This window comes from Sander lucioperca, chromosome 3, assembly GCF_008315115.2.
Source record: "Sander lucioperca isolate FBNREF2018 chromosome 3, SLUC_FBN_1.2, whole genome shotgun sequence".
NCBI lineage: Eukaryota > Metazoa > Chordata > Actinopteri > Perciformes > Percidae > Sander > Sander lucioperca.
The window spans coordinates 18,474,250-18,500,199 of NC_050175.1; the positions used below are offsets into that span (position 1 = coordinate 18,474,250).

Sequence of the window (25,950 nt, forward strand, 5' to 3'; positions counted from 1 at the left end):
GTCACAGAGAACTTCCATTGCATTTCATCATTAATATCTGAACAAGACCAGATACTCCTAAGTAAATCAAGCAGGAGAAAATACTACCCATAGGGTCATAGATGAAACGTGTGGAAATAGTAAAAGTAAAAAAGCATTGCAAACATGTGTCCTGTAATAAATCCTACAACTCATCACTGTTATTGCCTGAGAAGCTTAGAGTTCCTGTGGGCATAAAGAACAACCACCCTGCACCCGCAGTTGTCCGGGTAATGGAAGAAAAGTAAAAGATGTGAGGGTCACTAAGGTTTTCTGTGCCAATGAGATGCACTACGTGGGTATTATCTACCTGAGGCAGTATTTAAAGACTACATCCTCAGCCAGCCTTGAGCCAATTTCATGGCTGATCATCTCAGTGTGAGGGACTACGACAGGGCAATTCCACCCTAGCAGACTTAGCTTTGGGGGTTCAGAGGCCTCTGACAATGGGCTCACTTCCAGCATCAGAGGGTCTCTATTTAACAGGTCAAGCGCAACAATCCAATACAAGAAGCCTAAATTTGCATTAATGCACTGGTAACACTGATGTAAACACTATAGCACTATAGAGGTCACAAAAGTCATGTGTTTTCAGATCGGTCCGATAAGCTGCAACGTCCAATTACAAACAGTTTCCCAATAAAGGGGTGTGTCGGCCTGGTAAAACATACAAGAGACTTCCGCGTAGGTCTCTTGTATCCTCGCTCATGTTTCCTAAGAGATACCTCTTTGACTCCGCTCCTCACTCCACAGAGCAGAAATAAGAGCATTGGAACGGCCTTCATGATGGTGGACTGGAATGGTTTCTGAGTCAAGCAAACGAGAAGCAAGGAATGATCAAATAAGGGAACTAAGATGCACCAATAGACAGTGTGTAAGTTATGATGCTATGGATCTTTGCTAATATTTGAAATCAAACCAATTGCGGTAGAATATTATGAAACAGTACAGTTTTTACAGATATTTTCAGTATCATTAAGTGTCTCAATCAAAAACGGCACAAACATTAACCAGTCTTATAAAACACTGCTGAGTCATACATTTAGAAAATGTGCTTAAAGAAAACAAGAACGGAATACCTTTGATGTTGCTGATCTTTTTAGAGTTTTCAGATTTTTATAACAACTTGTAATAATTCATAGTGGTATAGTTCTATGCCACATGATGTGTTGCTGCCATACAACACCTACTTAATGAGAGTGCTTACTTTGGATAAAAAAAAGTTTAAGGAGTGAATTACTCTGTTGAAAAATGTGCCCTAGCTTTGCTGGACTATAGTAAGATAATTGACTTGGAGCAGCAGATTGTTATTGTATAGAATATTTTAATAAGTCACACTTTGTACCCTGCGATTCGAGCCAGTGTGTTTGTCCAGTTGGGCAGATGTGCCCCTCTGCTGGGGTCTGACAGCGATTAATGACACAGGGATTGTGATGCACAACATGATGCATCAATACAAAATGATTGATTGCAAAAACAGATTTGCATTCATTTTGGGAATGAATTGAAAATTGTCAGTGTGATGCTGATTCTCACTGGAATGGCAAAAAAGAATGTCAAAGGTTACATCAGGACTGCTCAGAAGTAAACTAAACAAAACACCAGAAGAGAGAAAGATCAACTCCAATGCATACATATTAATTTATTTTGTGAACTTTTTGGTGCTGCACAAGTAATGAGTGATGAATGGGTGGGTGTAGGTAAAGAGATGTGTCACCTTTTTCAGCCCTTCTGAGTTTGCAGGTATGAGTATGTGAGTTTATTAGTAACAAATTCCTCGCTGTACTAAAGCATATGCATTAAAAATACACTTCTTGAGCCCATTCTAATGAGTTCCTGAAAGGTTGTCCCTTAGCTGCCACCCTGCAGGAAGCAACAGAATTATAGATTTGCTTTGGCTCAATATTAAATTAGTAGAAGGAAATGACAGGCTCTCTGAAAAGCTAATTACTGTGTGTGTTGAGCAGGAGAAGCAAGGGACAAGTTACATTGCTAATAGGGTTTAGTTTTAGACACCCTGTCATTAGTGGAAATACACTGCATTTCAGCAGCAGAAGGTCTACTTAAACATAATCTTTGAAATTCTATCCTTCTCTCCCTGCCTTTGACATAAAGCAGGGAGTGGATTAAAAATTCTGCCAGTGGGAAGACTTTAATTAGTGGTGTAAGATGTCCAATGAACAGCTAATCAAAATATCCTTCAGTTACTGCTCTGAAAACATCAAAGTGTGGTGGCCCTATTGTGCAAAAAAACATTTAAGAAAACAAAGTAATGAAGCAAAAATACAATATTTTGGAAAACAGCTTAAGGAAAACACTTCAAAAACAACTTTCACATTTCCCAAATTCCATTGTTTAGGGAGTCATGTTGCATTTGAGGGCAGTAGCATGGTTCAAGAAATTTATTATAATGTTTTATTTCAAAACCACAACGGAAGGTAATGTACCTCACCTTCGTTTGTGGTTTTGAAATGATTAAAACAATGAGACATGTAGTTGTTTGCAACTGCACCTCTTGCAGTGCTGATCTTGTAGCAGCATGAGAAACAAACAGCTGCACTGGACACGAAAACAAGGTTTCTTTTACTATAAGAGAACAAAAATGTAACTTTTGCAGCCAGAAAGTTCTGTACTTTAAAGTGAGTTTCTTCTATCTTTATTTCTGGCATACTAATGGTTTAACGGATGCACGCACAGTCATACTTGTTAATTGAGAAATGCATCCAGTCTTAGGATTCTGTGCTGAGGTAATGATCTGTTGCAAATTTTGTCATCAAGCCAATAAATCTCTGTGCTACCAGTCATTAAACCCAACAACAAAGTGGTGCGAAGCAGTAAAAGTGATGTTATTTATGGCAGCATACTTTGATATTTATCTGTAATGGAAGGACACATCCAAATATTGCTGCTTTCTCTCTTGAATCAAAAAGAAGGAAGGGTTACAATTGCATACATGAGAGATAAACAACACAGCTAAATATTAGTGTACTTGTAAAATCTAAACCTGTATGCCTATGTTGCTCAAACTGCAACATAGGCAAGTAATGGAAAGCAATCAAAGTCGTTTTGTACCTGTTTTGACCATGCATATATTTACTAATATGATTAAATTATTATTACTTTTGTCCATATGATTTTTAATGTTTTTAAATTCATTTGAAGAATTATATGGCCCTTTAAAGACTAGAACAGTTGAGTTGAACAGTTCCTGTAATAGTGAATGAAGTCAGTACAATGTAAACGCATGGTTGGCAAGCCAAAAACAAGTTATTTTTTTCTGAAAACATGACATTTTCTGACATTTTCGAAAAGCTATTTAAATCTAGAACTACTCATAGAACCCCTGTCACCATATCAATGATCAAGGGGGAGCTCTGGGGGAGCGAAGATTTTGTTAGAAAAAAAGATCAGAGGTCACCGGAGCCATTAGGAATCATCGACTGGGGACCACAAGTTTCCTTACCAATTTCATGGCAATCTGGTGAGTTGTCAACATACTGTATCTTTCGAAAGATGCAACGTGCCTGCAGCTTTCAAGGAGGGCTGCAGGATTGGCACTGCTTGAATTATGTAAACACAAGAAATAAAATTTGGGGATAAATGTAAATTATATATGTAAAACAGAGCAAAACTCATCTGCATTAATTGTCCCCATTGTATTCTCTTATGTCAATGTGCAAAGTGTAACTATTTTCAAATGAAGGAAATAGCATAACATTATAGATGTTTTCTACTAGAACAATGCCAAGAAAGATAAAGGAGTATTTCTATTACATAGAGAGCAATTCATATCAATGTCAAAATCGGTCCATTAGGGTGTCTATGACTTGGTAGATTAATATTCTAGCTGAAGTTTTTCTTTTTGTGATGAAGCAGGCTCCTTGCTTGTGTAATGCTCTTGATTTGCATGAATCTTTTAGTGACTAAGATGAAAAATCAGAGCACTCAGCTCTAGCAACATAAGTCCAAAAAAAATCGAATTAAATTCCAAATGCAGATTGCCCTTGCCACACTAATTCAGTGAATCTGAACCCAATGCATCAGAAGTTATCTTCCGTTTGTGTGTTTATAACTGTGCAACTGTAACATGTAATGTAAGTTAAGTAAGCAAGCTAGTACATTTTAGCGTTAAATAATAATACATATATTTGCATATTTTTATATATATGTATATGTATGCAAATACATATTTACCTAAATAAATTGTCACTGATGACGTCAATATAAGGAAATAAAAAATGAATAGTTCTGTCCCAAGAGGCAGATGAGCCTCTGGCTACAGCATAGCTTGCAGACACTGTACTGACAAGTCTGCAATTATTTATAAAACATATCCATTCCATCAACATGTCTAGGGAGTTACCAAGTGATGGGTTTCTGCAATTATTAAGTGTTGATTGGAAATATTAGATCACATCCTCCTTAGTGATCCTACAGAGACTTTCTACATTTGACTGAAGACTCAATTATGGCTGAAGGGAATGAGAGCCAATGGTGAGACTCTGTTCCCTGTTTTATGCATATGCAGGAGAAAGTTTAGCTCAATGGTATGATGCGTTGGGGAATATGAATATTATGAGACAATTTCCATAAGATTATGAATCTGTTGATATAATTGTTCTAATGAAAGTCTATGAAGTAACAAAGGTCACATTCATGTAACTAAACACATACAACAATTACTTTAAATGGAAAACTATAAAAGAATGTATTTAAGTCTTTGAAATTTAGGGATCTGTTTCTTTGACAGGGATTACTGTGTGTCTGGTGGACATGTCGGTAGGTCCTGGCAGTGGTCTGTATGTATGTGAATACACACTTAAGAAACTGGTAACTTAGTACGTTTTTTTTTCTAAAATCAATGAAAAGGTTCAGCCTAATTTGAGTGTCCAATGATCTGGGGTCACAAGCTGATCAGTTTGCTTGCTTGCATTTTCTTGGTGTAATTAGCTGGTTTCCCTGTCCATTGTAAGCGTCTTTAACCATGAACTTTGTTACTGTGTCCCCAGTGGAGACTCTTGGGCTAAAAGTCTGAACTGAACCTCCAGTCCTGGTAAACAGAGCCCTGATGCTGGAAAAAGGTGATTGGGAATCCAGGATGGTAGCTTTCTTGTAAGGGAGAGGGGAGATTTTTTTATCTGCTGCCTGGCGTCAGAGGTCGAGGGAAAATGTGCGGGTTTTTTTTGTTTGGATTTTGGTTGATGCTGGAGTTAAAAAGATGGTGCTGGTTTAATTTGTAATAATGCTGTTCCTCTTTATTCTAAAGTTTCCTTCTACATACCCTGTTATTACATTTATTTATATATATATATATATTACATGTACAATAAATAATAAAATGCAAATATAGTATTCTTAGGGCTAATATGTTTGACAACTGATTTGAGGCTGAATGATGTAGCCAAAGAGCATGATAGCCTGAAACATGACACTCTACTACAGTATATAGAAAAGTTGGTGTTATTTGACAAAAACACATATTCAGTGTAGATAGAACCTGCATCAACATTTCCAAGTGATTTTACAACATTTTGTGTGTGTTTTGTGTGTTTTTCTGCTATATTTTGCAGTGTTCTTGTGGTATTTTCATAACCAGAGGCACACAGTGTGCCCACTGATAACTTGGGAATGGTTAAAAGCATCCAATTACATCCAATCATATCAGCTCCTGTGATCCCGTTAAAAGCGGCGCCCTCACCAGCATGACTTACTGACACTTGGGGAAGGAGCAGAGTCCAGACTGTCCTTCCTAAGATGAAACAAATATTCTTATCAGTGTGGAGCAGAGTTGCACCACACTAAAATCCACACACCTTTCTGGATTTGTAGGTGCAGAACATGAAATGTGTCCTTTTCAGCAGTTATGAGTCTCATCTTGACAGTTCGATTTGTTCTGCAAATGGCTGCCAAGAGACTAAATTGTGGGAGAAGGTCTTTTTTTGGCTCGCTCACTATAATGATCTTTGTCACCGGCTTGGACGCTGCTGTTTGTGACGTATCTGTTCTTTAAAGGTCTCGCAGCAATATTTGCTAACTCTATTCCTCATCATACCTGTATTTCCAAGCTCCTTTCTTTTCACCTTCATGCAGAGAAATTGCATGGTGAGAACCTCTATCACATTTAGGAGAGAGATGGTGTAATAAAAACAAGTTCACAAAGAAGCTCTAGAGTATTTTCCAAAAAAATGTTCTTGTGTAGAACAAAGTAAAACATTTTTCACTGAGAACCTGAACCAAAAGTAGCACCTTGAATTTTATTTTCACACTTGTCAACTGCTATTCATTTTAAGTTTGCAAGTGCCTCGCTGAATATAATGTAATAGTGACAGAAATGTTTACCTGAAAGTGTAAAGCTTCATTCAGAATGCAATACTGTGTCTTGTTGTGGAAACATGCAAAAAGCACAAGTATATAATATTTGAATTCTTAGCACAGGCACAGCCCATCAGTACCATCCTTGAATCTAAAATAGGATTAGTCTGCTGCGGGCTTATTATCAGCCTGTCAGATTTGCTGCAATAAAATTCAATAACAGAGCAAGTGATGGGGGTGCTGTCATTTGGGTTACTGGAAGAAACATTATTTTCTGACCACAGGAAGTAGGGTTACTGACATCATCATAACTTAGCACATTGTGAATATACTTACACAGCTTGTTTTTAATGAGAAAGAGTCATTTGCATGAAAAGTAAACACTTTTCCTCTGTTTGGCATTGTCTGAAGAAAACATTTGTGACAGTGTCTTCTGCCCCTCCGTGGGCTTTTGACTGGAAGGTTGCAAGTTTGATCGATCCTCACACTGGCAGGATTTATTTTCACCATGATAGATTCTCATCCTCTCATGTATGTCATATGCATACTATATCTGTTCCTGAGTATAACTACAGTCTAATGTTCCACTGTTAACACAAACCTTGCTCAAAAAAAGAGAATTTTTATGTTTTCCACAATGACAAAACATAAAATGCATCCAACAGGGTTTGGACACAATAACACATATACAATACACTATTATCCTACACAGTAGCTCTGCAATATATGCTGTATTTGTGAAGCTTATAATGTTCATGTTCAGTTTGTGTTGTGGTGTTTAAAGAAGCACAAGATGAAACAGAACATCAATCACAAATGTAACATGTTTGAAATCCTTGCTTACATGTTCTATTAAACCAGCTGAATGACACAAAACCAAAATGCATCTATCAGTAAAGTTCAATCCATCAAATCATTTAATGACAAGGGGTGATCCTTGTATGTGTATCTTTTGTATTAAAAATGTTAAAACCACCTGTTGCCTCTCACTGTGAAAATGCATGTTGAGGCTGATAAACTTACTATAAGCAGAGCCTATTCCAGCCCATTCTGACCACACAGACCAACTTTATTCACTGACATAATGACTTTATAGATTAAAGTATAGAAATGGAAGAAGTCTTTCATTGATTGGTTTTAGTCATTCACATGTGAAGCGTGATGGTTCAAGAGAGCGTGGATTATTTTAGGGGACTGAGATTCAGTTTTTGTGTCTTTTTGTCTGTCTCTCTTCTGTAGGGTGATGACGTCCTGACAGTCATCAAAATGAAAGCACAGTGGCCAGCCTGGCAACCACTTAATGTGTAAGTAATCAATCCTGACTATCATAATGCTCACCACACATCTCCTGACTGTGCTGCTGGATTGCAAGTTTAATCAAAAAATTGAATACAAATTGCAAATCATCTACATTACTTTTCACTATCATATGTTTCCACGCACCCAGTGGTTTTCAATCATTTGAATTTAAATTACAGTATAAAGTCGACCTGTAGAGACTTACAACTGGCTAGTGATCCGTCACAGGCATCCATCACAGATTCCAAGGTCTTCCTCTGTTCTTGTTGATCTTATTAAAGCTATCATCTGGGTCTTCTGTCTATCAATATGCTGTCCATAATGTTGAAGACCATAAAAACCAGAGACCTAATCACCCTGGTGTTGCCTTCACAGACAGTGAGTTCCCACTGCTGATGAATAGTATATTGTATCATGAATTAATGCATGAATTCCGTTTTTATTATTGTGTCATGCATACAACTATTCCCAACCTACATGGGCTTGCAGTACAAGACATTTACTCTTTTGTTCTGCACCAGCAACTACATGGATACATGCACAACATCGTCTTTTTTTGAAGACACCATGAATGCATATGAGCCAGATCAGAGTGCTCCATATACATTTTACAAACAAGTAAATGTACAGAAAACCAACTCAAACATCTTTCTCAGACATCTTTCACGATCAAATCTTCAGACCTTCATCATCTACAACAAAATTCATACATCACTGGCAAGAACATTCACTATACTTTAAAAATCTGAATAAATACAAATTAAATAATCCATCTTGCCTCCTCTTTCAGGCTTGTGAGACAAAACTAGAAACTTAAACACACTATCTTAGATCATCATAGATTAGACAGTACAAAAGAAAATGGGATTCCTAACTCCTACCTCTAGTCTTTAGTACCTTGGAGATAAGAGGGCTAAATGGAAAAAAAATTGCATTGGACAGGAGGACATATACATCAGGACTAAAGGGGTATGGAACTTAAAAGTCAAGTAAAAAGTCATGCCCTGTTTTTGTAGTTCTGTCTTTTAAGTCAAGTGTTATGTAACTCTTACAATGCATACATTTCTGACATAATGCATATGTAGAAACAGGATTACCTTTAAGTAGGTTGTAGTAAAAGGAATTGTTGATTACCAGCAGACCTTTAACAGCCAGCTTTACTACAAATTTTGAAGTTCCTCTACTTGTCTTACCCCTGCTGTGAATTTGTAATATGCTCCATAGCGTCTGTAACGGGTCCATGGTATATAAGTGGCTCTGCTACTTTCGTTTGAAAATAGTGTTTGACGTGTTTTGAATTTCAGTCGTAGTTAAATCAGTTACTTATCTGGAGCCAGATGCACTCATTAAAATGTGGGGGACATAACATCAGCATGCTCTTCAGTAGATATGTCCGCTGTGATGGATTATCTTAAGCAATTTTTAAGTCATACCACATTAAAATGACTGCAAGGTAAGAAATCAATCTAAAAACTTAATGGAATTCTTTCGAAAATAATCAACATTTATATAACTCATCCACACTTGTGGACACAATGTTGTCCCGTTAGCTACAAAGTGACTTTGTAATTAATGGGCCACAACAGTCTCAGTCACTGGTAAATCATAACAGAAATTAATTAATGAATTCACATGTACGATACCATAGGTCCTAAGGTTTTAAGGCTTAAGGTATCAGAATATACAGTAAGAAGTCAGTCCAAAGTTGGACCCAGAGCCTGCAGATCAGTGAAAACCCAGCTCAAAGGTGCCCTGAAACTGCCAGCCATACCATGCTTACAGTGTGCATGCTCATTTACTCCTAAATTCACAAGAGCCATTTAATATCTTATTCATGAGAAAAACAAGAAGCTTGTTGGCTCGGCTGGCTCAGAAAAACTTCAGTGGTAAAGGCCTGTGCAGCGTTGTTTCCTCAACCAGGGGGCCTCAGCAAGGGCCATGACTTTAGTCTCAAAAGGGAAGAATACAGGAATAGAAGCAATGATATGCACTTATTAGCTTACTCTGTGCTGCACAGGCAACCAATTAATTGTTGTACAGTGCATCAGATCAATTACGTTGGTTTGGAGCAAAAAAAGGAAGGACGTTTTGTATTGATAACTATGTGGAAGTGTGCTCACCATAGAAGTAGGCCAAAGAAAGTCTATGTTTTACTCAACCAACTGGGAGACATACCTTGTTAAGTCTTAAAAGAGTCTTTGGAGAGTTCATTAGCTTTACATATGAGCTGCATTAAAAATACATAAATAGATATATGTCAGCATGTTTCATAGCTGGATGTGTGTTTGTGTGCTACAGTAATACGTGTGAATATGCATGTTTGTGCTTTTTGTGTGTATGTATAAAGTACTGTATGTCTGTATAAAGATGAAATATGCTGTAATCTAAAACAAAGTGTTTCTCTCAATTAGAGATAATTATCTCCTCATCCCATTCAGGGTTTTTTTTAACGGTGGTTGTCAATTAAAGCTTTCAACGTTCCTGTCTTTGACAAAAGTGAGGATGAGAGACAGGAAGAGAAATAAACAGAGAGCAAGGAAAACAGCAACCATACAGAATAAGGAATTGATTATATAAAGCTTTGGTGAAGAATAGGGTTTAATTACTCTACAGTAGTAGAGTAGTGCCAAATGGTTGCTGGAACAAAGGGCAAAGCAGCACAGATGTTGAAGGAGAGTAGATGTGGGAGATGAGAATGGAATGAGGCTGAAGAAGTGATAGCCATCATCACACATATTAGAGCAGTATGTCTACAGCAGTGGCTCTCCTGAGGCTCAATACATAATAGGGAAAAATAAATAAACTTGAGTATGGTCATTTCTTTTCCAGAAATTAAGGTATACTTGACAAATCCTTGTTGGAAAAAAGAGATAACCTTATGTTTCAGGGTCACCTGTATTTCGAAACTAAAAAAAGCCCAATCAAAAAGAAAAGCACATCAATGGAAGTTTACTATATGTCAGTAATTAAACTAAAGAAGATAAAACAATAAAATAGAATGGAAAAAGTGAGATTCTAAGCATGAGATGAGGCAGAGGCTGAATTTGACTCAATTATATGTTTAAGTTATAGTATGGAGTTGCATTATGCTGATAGTAGGGATGGAAATTTTCAGAACTTGACATTTAAATGTTAGTTATGTCACTGAATACCTACACAGACAAAGACTTAGAATATATCTGTAGACAGGCACTGAGATCTTTTTAAAGCAACGCTTATCTAAGCCACAAATTTGAGTTTACCAAAATACTGTTTTCAACATTGTCTAGTATGAAACCTCACATTTAAAGTCTACTGATAAAAAAGCAAAATAGACTACCTCAGGAAAGTCTATGTGACTCATTCTAGTACAGTACAAATCCAGAATTCACACACTTGTTAGCATGAAAGAAAATTACATCCTTTTTTAATCAAACTCAATCAAACACACTCTGTCACTCACAAATGGTCACCAGATTCTGACGCAAAAACACCAAGTAAGCAGTGTAGTTTCTTAAAGACTTCTTAAGTAGTTAACTTTTAGGTCCTTACAAAAAATAATGAAAAACTTGTTGTTGCACTGTATCCTCTCACTCTCTACCAATTCACTTTACACTGGATTCAAATTGTTGCATCCATGACAGCTACAGTGCCTTCATAACACTCAGCTGGCTCCTTGTCGTCCCCCCACTCCCGTTCTCTCTTGTCAGGTGTCTTTCTAATAACCAGATAACTGCTTTGGTGTCCTGTGGGTTACATTTGATTAGCAGCTTAAAGAAAATAAGCTGTTTGTCAACCGTGTGAAATAAGGAACTTTTGAAGACAAGAATATAGCCGTTAATGAGCTACCTTCTTTATTTCTGTCACTCTTAGAACTACCTTTTGGGGTTGACATCAATGGTTTATGTGTGTGTGTGTGTAGTGTGTAGCAAGCCTCTTTTTCTACTAGCTACTGTGCAACCAAGTATTTTTGGTATGAAAGCCTCGACGCAGGGGTCCAGGGTTCGAGTCCGACCTGTGACGATTTCCTGCATGTCTTCCCCCCCCTCTCGCCCCTTTCTCACCTAGCTATCCTATCAAATAAAGGTGGAAAAGCCCAAAGAATAATCTTTGAAAATAGTTGAATGCTTGGTCAACAAGCAAAAACATTAGACAAATAAATAAATCATGCCCTTCTAATAAGTGCCAGTCAGTTAAAGTATTGAACACAAGCTGGTAAAAGGTCTGCTGCAGTTATTATGGCATTGTTAGCTAGCAAGGCAGGACCAAGATCCAATCGATCAAATTTCCAAATATCTATGTGGCAACACCATGACAACTATTACCATTCATTTCAACACATCTACAAAAATATGCACACATTTATAAACAGAAACATTTCTGATTAATAAAAGCATTTCACTGGGGTTGTCTGCTTTAGGGTGATTTATCCCTTCCTCGTTTGCTACCAGACTTGCTCTGTCTCTCCTTGTCTGTCAATTACACTTTACCTTTTTGTAGAGCCCAAATATCTGTTTAAGATAAATCTTAGACATACAGTACTCACTGAGCAGAGGCCCGGGAGAGTCGAGTTAAGTTGTGTGTTCCCAGGGGATAAGGGCTATTTCACATTCTCAGAGGCCATCATTAGCAGAGTGTGCAGGGGCAGGACTGAGTTGGCTGAAGTCAAATGGATTTATATGGGCATGATGACAGCTGAAAAGGAATTACTGGTGAATTGTCTATGTTTAAACAAGAATCTTCCCACTTTTAATTAATCTTGTATTGGCTGGGAAAGTTCTTAATTAGTTTAGCTGTCAATCATTGGTCAAGACAGATGACCAGAGGTGGGTGTGTGTGTGTGTGTGTGTGTGTGTGTGTGTGTGTGTGTGTGTGTGTGTGTGTGTGTGTGTGTGTGTCTTTTGTGCTGGAACAGAGGAAATGTGTTGTGGAGATAGATGTGGTCTGGCAAAGTGAGTCTAGAAATATGTCAACTACATATTTGTCTGCACTTTATTTAAAGGAAGTGTAAGTACCTTTCCTTTCTCTCTCTCTAAAGGAGTCAGAGTTTCCTACTTCAATGCAAACTTGTGCCAGTGCGAGTGAGTCCCAGCACCCTGAAATACATGGATTCTCTAATCTCCAACACTAACAAACGTGTTTCAGAAATTTTTGATTGGCCTTGGCATCGGCACATACCTAATATTAATGGACTCAGGGCTAAAATAAACTTGATCTTTTGATATCCCTTGTGTGTACCAGACTGGTGGATCGATTATATAAACCTTCCCACTAGCTGACTATGGCATTTCATTCCTTACAGCCTCCCATTCAGAGACTGAATTGACTTTTCAGCATCCTGGTTTTGTTGTTGATTACTATTAACTTGGTACACTGTCAGTAGAATGTCATAACTTATTAATTTGGGTATCAGAAACGTTTCCTCTTGTATTTACACCATTTGAGGGCAACTCTCTGGTGTCTCAATTGAAAATGTATGACTATAAGTTCACGAGAAATAACCACATGCGTCACTAGGCTTGCTTTTGTTCAGGCTGGACATCTCATTTAGGGTGCAGCCGAGCCTCAGGTCTTCTGAAGGACACAGGCCAGTTGGGATGCAGCTAACATCTCTTTCTCTCCCTTACTCACACTTACAAACTGCTTTGAATCACACAGACCTCATTCTCACTCTCTCTTTCAGGCGGGCCCCCCCCTCAGCCGAATTCTCAGTGGACCAGAGCCGTCACCTTATGTCCTTCCTGACCATGCTGGGGCCCAGTCCAGACTGGAATGTGGGTTTGTCTGCTGAGGACTTGTGTACCAAGGAGTGTGGTTGGGTCCAGAGGGTGGTCCAGGACCTGATCCCCTGGGATGCAGGAACTGACAGCGGGGTGACATATGAGGTCAGTGAGAACATTGGAGCATTTAAAAAATTTTGTTTATTATGGCATTATGTCACTTCAGTAATTTGCCCAACATGCATAACATTTTTTTTATTTTTATTTTATTTTTCTTAGTTAACTGTTATTCATTTTAAGTATTTTTGGTGAAGAAAGCAAACACTGAAATATCCTTTTACTAAGAGTTAAAATTGAAAACTGTAGCATTTGATTCATTGGAAGGGCCTAGAGACCTTAAAAGTTAGTACAAACTTTAATCACATTTATTGAAATGTAGATTTGACACATTACTGTCAAACTTGTCAGTTGTCATTGAATTATTGGTTACACTTTACTTGAAGGTATCTACATAAGAGTGACATGAAACTGTCATGAACGTGTCATAAACATTATAAACAAGTCATAAACGTTTATGACATAACGCTTCTGTCATTAAGTGTCATTCGGTTTTTGTCATGACAAGTTAGGGTTAGGGTTAGAGTTAGAGTTAGGGTTCATGTGTCATGACAGTGTCATGTCACTCTTATGTAGATACCTTCAACTAAAGTGTTACCGAATTATTCTGTGAAACCATTTCACATTTATTCTGTTTTAAAATGTACCAGTGATTATTATTATAATTGAAAAACTAGGGGGAAAAGGAACTCTATCATCATCAACATGCAACAAAAACAAAGTTTGACTCAACTCAGGTTACAACCCCACAATTCCACAGCAATCACAGCCTTCTGCAAACTGCTATTCTCTCCACCCTTTACCCCGTGAATAATCTTCCTCCTCACTCTCATCACCAGCTGAGTCTTCCCTTCACACTCGGGTTTTGACCTTGTCATTACGCCAACCTCTTCATCTGCCTGTCTGCTCACACTCACAGTCACTCCCTCTCTCACCTCCTAACACACTGCTAGTCTGTAACAATTCATCACCCATTCAATTCTCCTTTAACACCCTTGAAAGTCTTCCCCACCCGCCCTCACCCTGAGGTGCTGCCTGCTGCGTGCTCAGTGTCTCCAGTCAGCACTAACAGATTAGGCTGTGCGTACTGTACACGTTTGACCAAACTCTATGACGACATGTGTGACACATTTGGCTGATTCCTGGAGCTCACAGATGAACCCGCTGAACTGTGCTCTCTTGCTTGTTTTGGCCAGCCTCAGGAATAATTTATTTCCACTCTCTCTCTCTCTCTCTCTCTCTCTCTCTTTCTTTCTCACTCACTCACTCACTCACACACACACACACACACACACACACACACACACACACACACACACACACACACACACACACACACACACACACACACACGCACTCCCTCCCTTGTACACTACGTCTGTCCTTTCTTACATAAACTTGGTGCCTCACACTGACTAAATGGAACTGTACTGTAATGGCTATTCAGCCATATTCAGAACATATACTTTGCAGCAGTTAACTTATAATACTCCTTATAACTCCAGAACCTGCCTGAGCATCATCACGTTTTTAAGTTTTCTTCAGGATCAAGGTAATACAGTGATAGTTGTCTGTACCACTTGGTATACAGTAATCTGAAACTAAGGTATCCACTGTAATGCTCTTTTTGTCCAAATACACAATTTTCAATAAAAGAAAGAGACTCCCACGAGTTTTGCACAGCTAACATCTCAGAGATGTAGATGTAACATGCCAAATTAACACATTTTGTTTAAATGACAACTTGCTGTACTATCCATTTAGCTGAGAATAAGGACAGAACACAAGTATCATGTTTACGCTTTTCATAAAGATCAGTGAAAGAAACTCTCTATCCAAAAATACATTGTGTAGCAGAGGATAGTGGAGCAGAGGCTATTCTAGATGGGGGGTGGGACTCCGGCTCTCTGTTACAATTTTTTTTAAAGGCACAGGCCTGTAACAGAGTAATGAGATCCATTCTTGGTGCTATTACTTTTGTTGTATCTTTTAATTAGTGTCCAGTCATTACCCTTCTCCCTATCTCCCTCTCCCTCTCTCACAAAAACAAACAGAACTGCTCTTTGCCTGTTTTTTTTCTGTTGTCTCAGTGGGGGGTATGAAGGATGAGCTGGTCTTCTGTCTCCAGACAGCCTCTGGCGGTGGTACTTCTATCAACCCCATGCTGGCAGACCTTTACTGTTGACTAATAAGAGCATCTCCCATATAAACTACAATGCTCCTCCACAGCTGCTCTTACACTTTGGGACTTGTCCTTTGTGGGACTTTGTGTAACTTTGAGTGACTTTGTGCTCATTGTAATGTATCTTTCAAACAAATCCTGACAATGTGTCATTTTTTTAAATCCCAAAAATCTAAAGCTTTCTGTTTTTTTTTCTCTTCTTCTTTCTTTCTGTGTGCTTTTTTAGTCTCCCAACAAGCCCATTGTGACCCAGGACAAGATCCGTCCCCTGACCAGTCTGGATCATCCACAGAGCCCTTTCTATGACCCTGAAGGGGGCGCCATCACTCCAGTGGCTAGAGTCATTGTGGAACGCATCGCCAGAAAGGTCTGTCTGTTTTCATACCAGTCAGCACTTGATGCAAAGACGGATACTTTGTAGCTCTTGTAGGATAATTGTCATAATGCAGGTAAACAAAAACGAAGGTAAACATTCAGACCGTCATTCAGTATTCGCGATTGATAACCATAATGATATACTAACAAGACTTGAATTGTGCTGTACATATTACTGCAGTGTGCAGTAAAGTGACGCAGTCATTAGCACTTTTGTCTCACAGCAAGTAAAAAAAGAAGAAGAAAAAGGAAAAGGTTCTTGGTTGGTCTGTTCTGTTTTGATTGCTTCTCTGCAAGTTGTTTTTCTCTCCATAGTCACTGATACCCTTGCTTTATTTCTCTATTGTGAGGTGATTCTCCAGTACTTCCAGCTCAGCTCTGCATCTCATCTTCACATACAGTGTATTTTTAGTTCACTCTTAACACTCTAGATGATATGCTACACTGATAAAACAGCCATATTAGATTAACATAAAAACAGAACTGGCAACCTTTCCCATCTGCCGTCATTGTGAACAGAAGTATAGATGCCTTTTAAAAGCTTCAAAATCAGAGACGGAGAGGAAGGGAGAGACAGCTTTCATTTTTCTTCATCGCTGCTCAGCAGGTATGACAGTGAGTTTAATCCTGTCCATCAATACAGCAACTGATCAGTGATGGATGTAGTACCTGTATTTGTGGTGTGGGAGTAGCGTTTCACAAGGTGAAAACAAATCATTGGGGCACCTGTCAACACGTTTTGTTTGCTGCTTTTCAAATTCAACAAAAATGAAATATAACCATACTAAGGTATAATTGATGTTATCAAATGTCAATTTTTAGTAGTTGTAGTAGTAAGTACTGTGCATTTCAGTTTCAAGTTTTTTGTTTTTGTTTTGTACTGATGCCTCTTATTGAACTATGCCCTTTGCTGCTGAAACACAAAACACAAATTTCCTCGCTGTGGGACTAATGAAAGATTATCTTATCTTAAGTATATCAAACAACTCAAAGTAAGTAAGGTATTATTACAAAAATGGGAATGTGATATTTAATCAGTCAATATATGAATGATGATGATGGGTAATATTTTGACCAATCACCACCATTGTTATTTATTCTTAATTTAGGCTATATCAAGAATAAGAAATTACATAATGCCTCAAATGAGTTGTGATGCAGCTCCTAAAAGACCTTCAGCCAATAACAATGACACAAATCATTGAAAAAAAAGTGACTTAAAACATTTATGACAGGTATTAAAATCCACTGAAATATAATTTGATGGGTGATGAAACACATTCCCTGGGATCTCTGACTGCAAACCAGAAAGGGATAAAAGGTTAGCAGTCCTTCAGTGGCATCTAGAGGCAGCTGTAGGGAGTTTATTCTGTGATCCTTTTGCCACAACCCATTTCTAATCTTTTACATACACGCATGCACACATGCTCAGTTTACACTTTTAGAATTTTAGAATGCATGGACTTTTATTCTCATACAGTATGTCTTCTCCCTGTGTATTGTGTGGATGCCCCAATTAAGAGAATTTGTAAGCTTATGCTGACTTTCCCATTTTCCGGCTGTCACTCTTGCTGATAGCTATCAGAAACAAACAGAAGGATTTAAAGAGAGCAGAAAATTGAAGCAACAGAGCACCTACAGAGTGCTGGAGTATGTCCTAACATTACTGAGTGTCTGTGTGTCCGCAGGGCGAACAGTGCAACATTGTGCCGGACAATGTGGATGACATTGTAGCAGATATTGCCCAGGAGGAGAAAGAGGAAGGTCTGGATCCTGCTCTCCTCTCTCTCTCTCTCTCTCTCTCTCTCTGTCTCGCTCTCTCTCACACACACACACACACACACACACACACAAGATGAAAAGCATTGTGTCAGCAACAGTGTTAGGCTATTGTAGTATCTTTATTCCCTTTACCATGTTGCAGATGATACCCCTGAGACGTGTATCTACTCCAACTGGTCTCCATGGTCCGCTTGCAGCTCGGCCACTTGTGAAAAGGGCAAGCGGATGAGGCAGAGGATGTTAAAGGCCCAGTTGGACCTTAGTGTGCCCTGCCCACACACCCAGGACTTTGAGCCTTGCATGGGGCCTGGATGCAGTGATGAGGGTGAGTATCTATCTAAAGACTGAAGGTTACTGTGTTCACGAGGAAAACAAAAAAGTCCATGTGGCAGATGACGTAAAAGACATCTGAATTAATTTAGAGTTTTCTGAAGGTTCAGCATCCACTAGGCGCCTTTATGAGCCTTTTTATTCTCTGATAATTTTATTGAAATGTTAGGATTACTGCTTCCATTAATATTTTGACGTTATTCGTGTAGGCCATTGATAATACCTAAGGTACTATTTTCCTGCAGCAATGAATTGAGAGCAGAAGGAGAGGCAAGGACAGCGCTTTGTTTAAATGGCAGGCTTTTACATTTTATAGCAAGTCAAGTTGAATTGCAGGAGGCCATTAAAAATAGTTTGTAAGATGTTAAGTAGATAAGAAATTATGTCTGCTGGTTGTTCAAGGTTTATTTTATTTTCATTTTTTCGTCTTTTCTCTTTCTCTCTATACAATTTTGTTTTCCCCCAGAGGCAGGTTGGGTGTTGAACACAGAGTGACAGACTGACTGATCTACAGTCAGTCTGTCACTCTTTGTGTTCAACAATTTGGTCTTATCTAATGACTAATGAAACATAATGACGTTTGACCCCCTGACCTTTTGCCAAGCACCACCATCAAGTGAAAGTTTCCTTTGACCAACATGTCTATGACAAGGATGGATGATTTATATTAATCCCAGATGATTAAATTATGTAATGATGAAACCAAACGTGGTTACCAATTAAGGTTGATCAATAGGTTGGATTTTCCATCATTGAAAGAAGCCCTTTATTTATAGATCAATGGCAGACGGATTGATCTTTTTAGAGATTAATTATTTGTGCCATGTTTTTCACCTTGAATATGCAGAAATATTAAGACCATTACTTGAGACGTGATAATATGGTCAACTTTAATTGATTTAAATAGCACATTTAAAGCACTTCAGCACTACAGTTGAATAAAATCAGGCAAACAAAAGTAAAATAGAAAAAGAAATGCCACAATAAAACTGCTCATTTATTCAAATTAGCTGTGCTGAGAAAGTAGCTCCTTCTTCCTCCTGTGGGTGCACATAACGCATACACACTGGTGTCCTTCTTCAGCATAGCCTTGCTGACTTCCTACACACATTATCAATGGCATGACAATAACATATTGGTGAAGCTATGTATAAAAAGGGCTATAATTCCTACATGGTTTGTCTGATGTGGATGTAAGGACCCTGGAATTAAAGCTCAAAGTTGGCGTTTCATTTTGAATCCAGCGAGCTGGAGTACAGATCCAATACAACAACATGTCACTGTATATTTACTTACCTTGCATGGCAATGGACGGAAATGCAGCTCAAAGTTATTTACATTAAGTTTGTTTGTAAGTTTATTTGATTAGGACAATGCACATTAATCAACATTTCTGTAAATGCGCCAGTGTTAACCAGTCGGCTAATTTTCAACTGTAGTCCTAGTATGCATGTCTTTATGGTGGGAAGAAACCGGAGTACCCAGAACCTTCTTGCTGTGAGGCAGAAGTGCTAACCACTGAGCCACCGTGCTATCTGCCAAGTGATTTACATATTTTACCTATATGTCAAAAAAGAAAAAGAGGATATGTTGATTAGCTTTTTATCTAGCCAAGGGTATAATAATGAAGACAGTAGAATGGGTGTTGTTGCATGGGGCGTTTTATTATTAGTATTAGTATTAGGAGTCACTTGAAAGCCTGATTTTCTGTCCTTAGATCTAAAGCAAGACTGTTCCCAAAGGCAGCTTCACTGTAGGTCTCTGTTCTGTCTCTCACTGTTTGGTACAGAGAACAGTAGAGAGAAAGATCTGATGGCTTCATCAGGGACTCATCTGGGACTTTAGACTATAAGCATTGCACCCAGGGGGCAAGTCTGTGAATATTATATTAGATTTATAGACAAGTAAGGCAAGGCAGCTTTATATATATATATATATATATATATATATATATATATATATATATATATATATATATATATATATATATATATATATATATATATCACATCACATTTCAGTAACAAGGCAATTCTGTACAATTTTGTACAAACTGTGATACAGAGTTTTGTGGAGACCTGAGAGCAATGTGACATTCATCAGGCCTACTTGGAAAGCATGCATAAGTTTCTCTATACAGTACCTGTACTGTAGTACTACTCTGAAATTATAGTGTGCTGTTTTAGTTACATTCCATATGTGCTACTGTAAGTTAGATCAGACTCGATGCACACAATACCACCCTAATTTCTTTCCTGCATTGTATTTTGCTGAGGTAGTATAGTTAACTGTAAGAAAAGTTACAGTACTTAACGTACCTAGAAGCTCTGTTTCCAATTCAGTTACCTCTGCTCTATTGAGCAGAACTTACTGTCTCTTTAAAACCCTAGTTTATTTATCGGGTATCACAAAATAATAAATTGAGCATTGAGACTCACATAATTACATAAGAAACCAGACGCAAACTCTTGGTTCCATGGGAGGGTGTATGGGGAGGGAGAAGGGGAGGGCACCAATGTGGGACTATGTCTCGAGTTTGTATGTTTGTATGTGTATGTATGCTTATTTCTGTATATTGAAAACGCCTAAAATAAAGTTATTAAAAAAAAGAAAAAAAAAGAAACCAGTTGCAAAGAAAAGCAAGTTGCAAATGTTCTTGTCAATTAGGTGACTTTGTATGTTTGAACCATTAGCTTTGAATAAAGGAAGGGCATCTACAGTTATTTTATTGTGAGAACAAGTTATGTCTTCAGTTCGATTTAGAATCGCAATGATTTTTCCAAATGCCAAGACAGTATGGGCATTTCAATTAGATGCAAATAAAAATCGATAATGACCTCGGAAACAGCAAAGTATAGAAACGCACTATTAAGGTAAGCGAAGGATCTCACAGCCATGAACTGTATATTAGTCTGTGATGAGCCCCCAACAACCAGGACTGTACAGAACAATTTCACCAAGTTCAACCTAACCTCCATTCACTTCGATGACGTGAGAGTACCTAGATAAGAAAGAGGTACCAGAGGAAAGGATTGGTTCAAGGTAGGTTCACGGAGATACATCTTTAGGGAGTAAAACAGTATAACAATTTATGATACAAATTTATGATTCCAATTAAAACAGATGAGAGAGGCTTTGTTTAGAATTTTACATAAAGAAATGTAACAGATTCACAACAAGCAGCGTTCAGCCAAACATGCGTCTAAACCAGGATTATAAAATGTAGTCAAAAAACAACAGAGAAGCAATTTACAGCAATTGGCAATACAACATGCATGACACCTGTTAAGCTACAGATTCACAATTTCGAGTTCCCTGTGCCTTTGAATCTTTTTGTCATTTACCAAAATTACCTACATCTCTTGAAGCTTTCTGGCATCTTCCTCTTTGTCATTTGACTCTTTAGATGCTTCCACCTGTATGTTGTCAGAGTGGATCTCCTGGTCTCCCTGTAGTTTGACCTGTGGGATGGGCACACGTTCCCGGGAGCGTTATGTGAAGCAGTTCCCTGATGATGGCTCAGTCTGCACCCAGCCCACAGAGGACACTGAAAACTGTGTGGTCAATGAGGAATGCTGTGAGTTGTCCATTGTCCCCTTGTTTGTCCCAAGTGTATTAGTTCATACTATAGAATGTGAGTAGCACTGTGGGTTTACTGTACCTTGTCTTCCCCTCTTGGCCCCTAGCACCCAGCAGTTGTCTGGTTACAGAGTGGGGTGAATGGGATGTCTGCAGTGCCACTTGTGGTCTTGGCATGAAGAGGAGAGAGCGCATGGTGAAGATGCCTCCTGCAGATGGCTCCATTTGTGGGGCAGAGGTGCTAGAAGTGGTGAAGTGCATGATGCCAGAATGTCGTGAGTAGCAACATTTTCAGGACTACAACTATCCTGACACCTTTTACTTTTTTGCCTCATTAAGCAGCCAGGCACAAGTGGCCGGTAGCCTAACTGAATTCAGAACGACGCAACTTTTAAATCAGCTTTTGTCCCTACTCCCTATGTCCCTTCATGATTAAAAAGCCAGATGCTGTTTTGCTGCTACTATTCATGCATGTAACTGTTTAAAAAAAAAAAATGTGATCAGTTGCATTTGAGATATTTCACACATGTGATGTATGTGATGGTAAAATCTGAACACTGGATGTATGTGTTACTGCTGTAACTGTGACTCCTGTTGTGTATAGACACAATCCCCTGCATGCTGACTCCATGGTCTGACTGGAGTGACTGCAGTGTGACTTGCGGGAAGGGTTCGAGGACACGACAGCGCATGCTCAAGTCCTCCGTGGAGCTGGGCGAGTGTACAGAAGACTTAGAACAGGTGGAGAAATGCATGCTACCAGAGTGTCGTAAGTATTTCTATCCACACACCCACATATGGAAATTCATGATTATTTCATCTTTGTTATGCAACCCGGTGCCTTGATGCAGATACATACAAGACTGATGAGAGTGTCCCTCAAAAGTATTGTAATTTATGTAAAAAATCTATGGTGTTGTTTTTGGAATGACAGTTGTTAATATATACTATATGCATTTGTTTTTTATGTCAGTGCTTATTAGTTTACAGCAGTGCTACATCAGAGCCATGTGACAACAAATCGCACCCTGTGGCAAATCAGAAATGTATTCTCTGTGGTGTCACTATAATTTAGGATAAAACGAATCAAACCCTAGCTATTGTCCTTCTCATCAGTTACCACTCTCATCTCACAACTTCCTCTAAACCACTGTCCAATTCTGTCTCCCCAGCCATAGACTGTGTCATGTCAGATTGGACTGAGTGGTCGGAGTGCAATAAGTCCTGTGGGAAGGGCCATACTATCCGGACACGCATGGTGAAGCTGGAGCCTCAGTTTGGAGGAGACCCGTGTGCTGAAACCATCCAGAGGAAGAAGTGTAAGATCAGGAAGTGCAACCGAGGACAAGCCAACAGTGACGAGAAGAAACGACGCAAGGAACAGCGTGAAAAGAGGAGGAGCAAACAAGGCCGAACTGAGGTCACCTCCGAGCATCCAGGTTGGTATTCACCCTTCATACGTTAGGAACTACAACGCCACACAGATAATTAACAAAAAATCGGAAAGGAAGAATTATTCTGAGTCTCTCTTTTCCTTTTTCTATCCTTAGGGTGTAAAATGAGGCCATGGTCGAGTTGGACAGAATGTACCAAGCTGTGCGGTGGAGGTATTCAAGAACGGCTCATGACAGTGAAGCAGAGGTTTAAGACCGCCCAGCTGTCCAGCTGCAAGGACAGGAAGGAGATCAGGGCTTGTAATGTGCACCCCTGCTAGGAAGTAGTAGGGGAACGGGGGTGGTGTTGAAGGGAGGAAGGGATGACAGTGGGGCTGGGAACAGCACAGGGCATGGCACACTGTCACACAATGATCCAATGCACTCTGTTTAGGGCTGAAATGGCACATGCTTGAATCTGTCTTGGTTAAATCCAGAGCTCAGGTCAGTTGTTATCAAGAGAATTTGAACTCAAAGATCTCACTGGAAAACTCTGGATTTAAACTAGGCTGATTCTTCTGGTTTCAAACTAGCTCTTATACACATAAGACTCTTTTGCAAGATTACTGTAAACTTGTTGTGGTATAATATATCTTGAAAAATATAATTATGAAATATAAATTGATTTAATAAAAAGATAAAGAACTGTTATATATTGTGGTATCCTTAAGTAGTACAGTATATTCCAGACTTTAAAGCACAGGTGCCCAGCCATTCCAGTGTTTTATACGCCTTCAATTGTTCAGTTGTTTCTAGGACACAAAATGCCCAGTTGGCTTTTTACCCAGCTATATTGTTGTACATGTAGATGCACCACGATTGAGATCTATATTATTTTGAGCATTGTTAGAAGATTTTGTTATTTTTTCCTGTGAAATGTTTTGATAAGAATGTGTCCCAAGATTCTTACCAAAGTCTTGTGTAGATGTTTTCTAGATGTCTCCTCATCCTTTTCTTCTCTGTTCCTCTAACATATTAATATTTTGGAATAATATCACCTTTACAATAAAAGTAAACGTGACAACTTGTCACCTGGATTTGTCTTTTTATTTTGGAGGATAAATGTGCAATGTAGACAGCTGATGGTTTAAAGTTCTGCTGCCACTAGATGGCGATACATAGCTTAAATCCCTTGCCTTTCATATGGAGACTGGTCTTTCCTGAGGCTGCTTGTTCTTCCCTTAACTTCCCTCTGTACCTAGACATAAGCTATAAATATAATGGCCAAAATGGACAGTGTGATTAATGAAGACACATTTAAAATTACAGAGGCATGTTTTATTCATTATTGTATTGTAATTTGGTCTTTGGTGGAAGTAGGGCTCACATCAACAAGTAAAAACAGCATTAAAATATACAATGTATAAATTACCAAAAGTAAAAGTACTCATGAAGAACGGCCTATTTCAGATAATTCATAATAATACTTATTCATACAGTAGCAAACTGAACAACTTCTAGTCAAAGGCAATGGAACAGAACATAATTTTACAGAACTTCTAGACAGAAACTGAAGAGCATTCAAATGTATTTTGTCACTCTACAGAGAGGGAGTACTCTCACTTTAAAGGAACATAGAGGTTTGTAGTGCAGTGAGTTTTTATGTCCACGTGCTGGCTAAGATCTTGAAAGAATCTGCCCCCCTTCTCTCTGGTGTAATAGATGGGGGGAGGGGATGGTGTCAGGCTTTCCTCACTGCAGGGACAGAGTTGAAAAAATCAATACACACATCACAATGCCATTCTTGTTTCCATGCCAACACAACCACACATGGGGGAAGCCTACACACTTCACAAGCGTTGGAAACATGGATGGGGAATTAATACAGTCGTGATTGAGCTGTTAAAACAGAACTTGCTGCAGAGACTGTGACAAGAGGTGCATGGATTAAATACAAAAAATGGACAAAGGATGTGCGTTTGTTTATCTTTGTATGTGGTCTGGTTGGAAACCCCTCTAGACCTCATCCAGTCTAATGCAATGCAGGTTATGTATAGCTGCTCTGAGAGCCGACTCAGACTGAAAATCAACTCAAAAATTCAGTTTATGCCAGTAGATCTTCCATGTTTCTGTGATATTATAATGAGTTTCCTCTGTCTGTGGACACATTGATGAATATTTATATTCTGGGGGCAGGCCACACTGCTGACATAAAAAAACAGAACTCTCCAACCTCTCTCTCATTTATCCTGTTTCTCACTGAGCTTCAAAGGTTTCAATAACTGAGAAAAATGTAGGTCCATGATGTGGCGATAGAGGGACTCTGCCACATGAGTTAGGTAGCATCTTTTGGCATCACTAATCTGAAACATCACCTTTTTGATTTTGACTGGTTTAGTTGTTGTGCCTCAATATCTGTGTGTACTGTAGGTTACTGCAACACTTGCCTCAGGCACAACGCTGTGTGGTGAAAGCAGTGCACAGTGTTTTTATGTGTAAGATGTTTTACAGTATCTATTAAACTCAATAAACATGGATCATCAGTCTCTGAGATTCTGCAGCTCGATCAAACCATTACCTTTTGGTCACAAATACTGATTCAACTGTTGGAAGACCACACTGTGTACTGAATCTGTAACAGAGATGAAATTCCTTTAGCATTTTTCAAACTGTGAACATCTGTGTGCACATTTAATAATGTAGGCTGCCTAAGCTATAAATAGATACACCTGCAAAAGACACAGGGGTCTTCTTTGTTTAACAACACAACTGTACAGCCATGCTAGTGACACTGTTCTTAGGCACAATGGTTCTTTGAGCTTAATGCTAACTTTAGCATGCTAACATGTTCATGAAGACAATGGTAACATGCTGATGTTTGTTT

General features: G+C 38.7%; 1 protein-coding gene across 1 annotated transcript in view; it reads left to right on the plus strand.

The window, feature by feature from the left end:
* The window catches only part of spon1a (spondin 1a), a 69,217-nt gene extending 45,063 nt beyond the window's left edge, over positions 1 to 24,154 (plus strand). The window contains exons 7-16 of the mRNA XM_035999417.1: positions 7,570 to 7,634; positions 13,292 to 13,493; positions 15,854 to 15,994; positions 17,691 to 17,766; positions 17,927 to 18,109; positions 21,521 to 21,691; positions 21,801 to 21,968; positions 22,298 to 22,462; positions 22,866 to 23,132; positions 23,244 to 24,154. Of these exons, the coding sequence (XP_035855310.1) occupies positions 7,570 to 7,634; positions 13,292 to 13,493; positions 15,854 to 15,994; positions 17,691 to 17,766; positions 17,927 to 18,109; positions 21,521 to 21,691; positions 21,801 to 21,968; positions 22,298 to 22,462; positions 22,866 to 23,132; positions 23,244 to 23,407 (1,602 nt within the window). The 3' untranslated portion in view covers positions 23,408 to 24,154. The remainder of the gene's footprint in view (positions 1 to 7,569; positions 7,635 to 13,291; positions 13,494 to 15,853; positions 15,995 to 17,690; positions 17,767 to 17,926; positions 18,110 to 21,520; positions 21,692 to 21,800; positions 21,969 to 22,297; positions 22,463 to 22,865; positions 23,133 to 23,243) is intronic.
* The last annotated feature ends 1,796 nt before the right edge of the window (positions 24,155 to 25,950 follow it).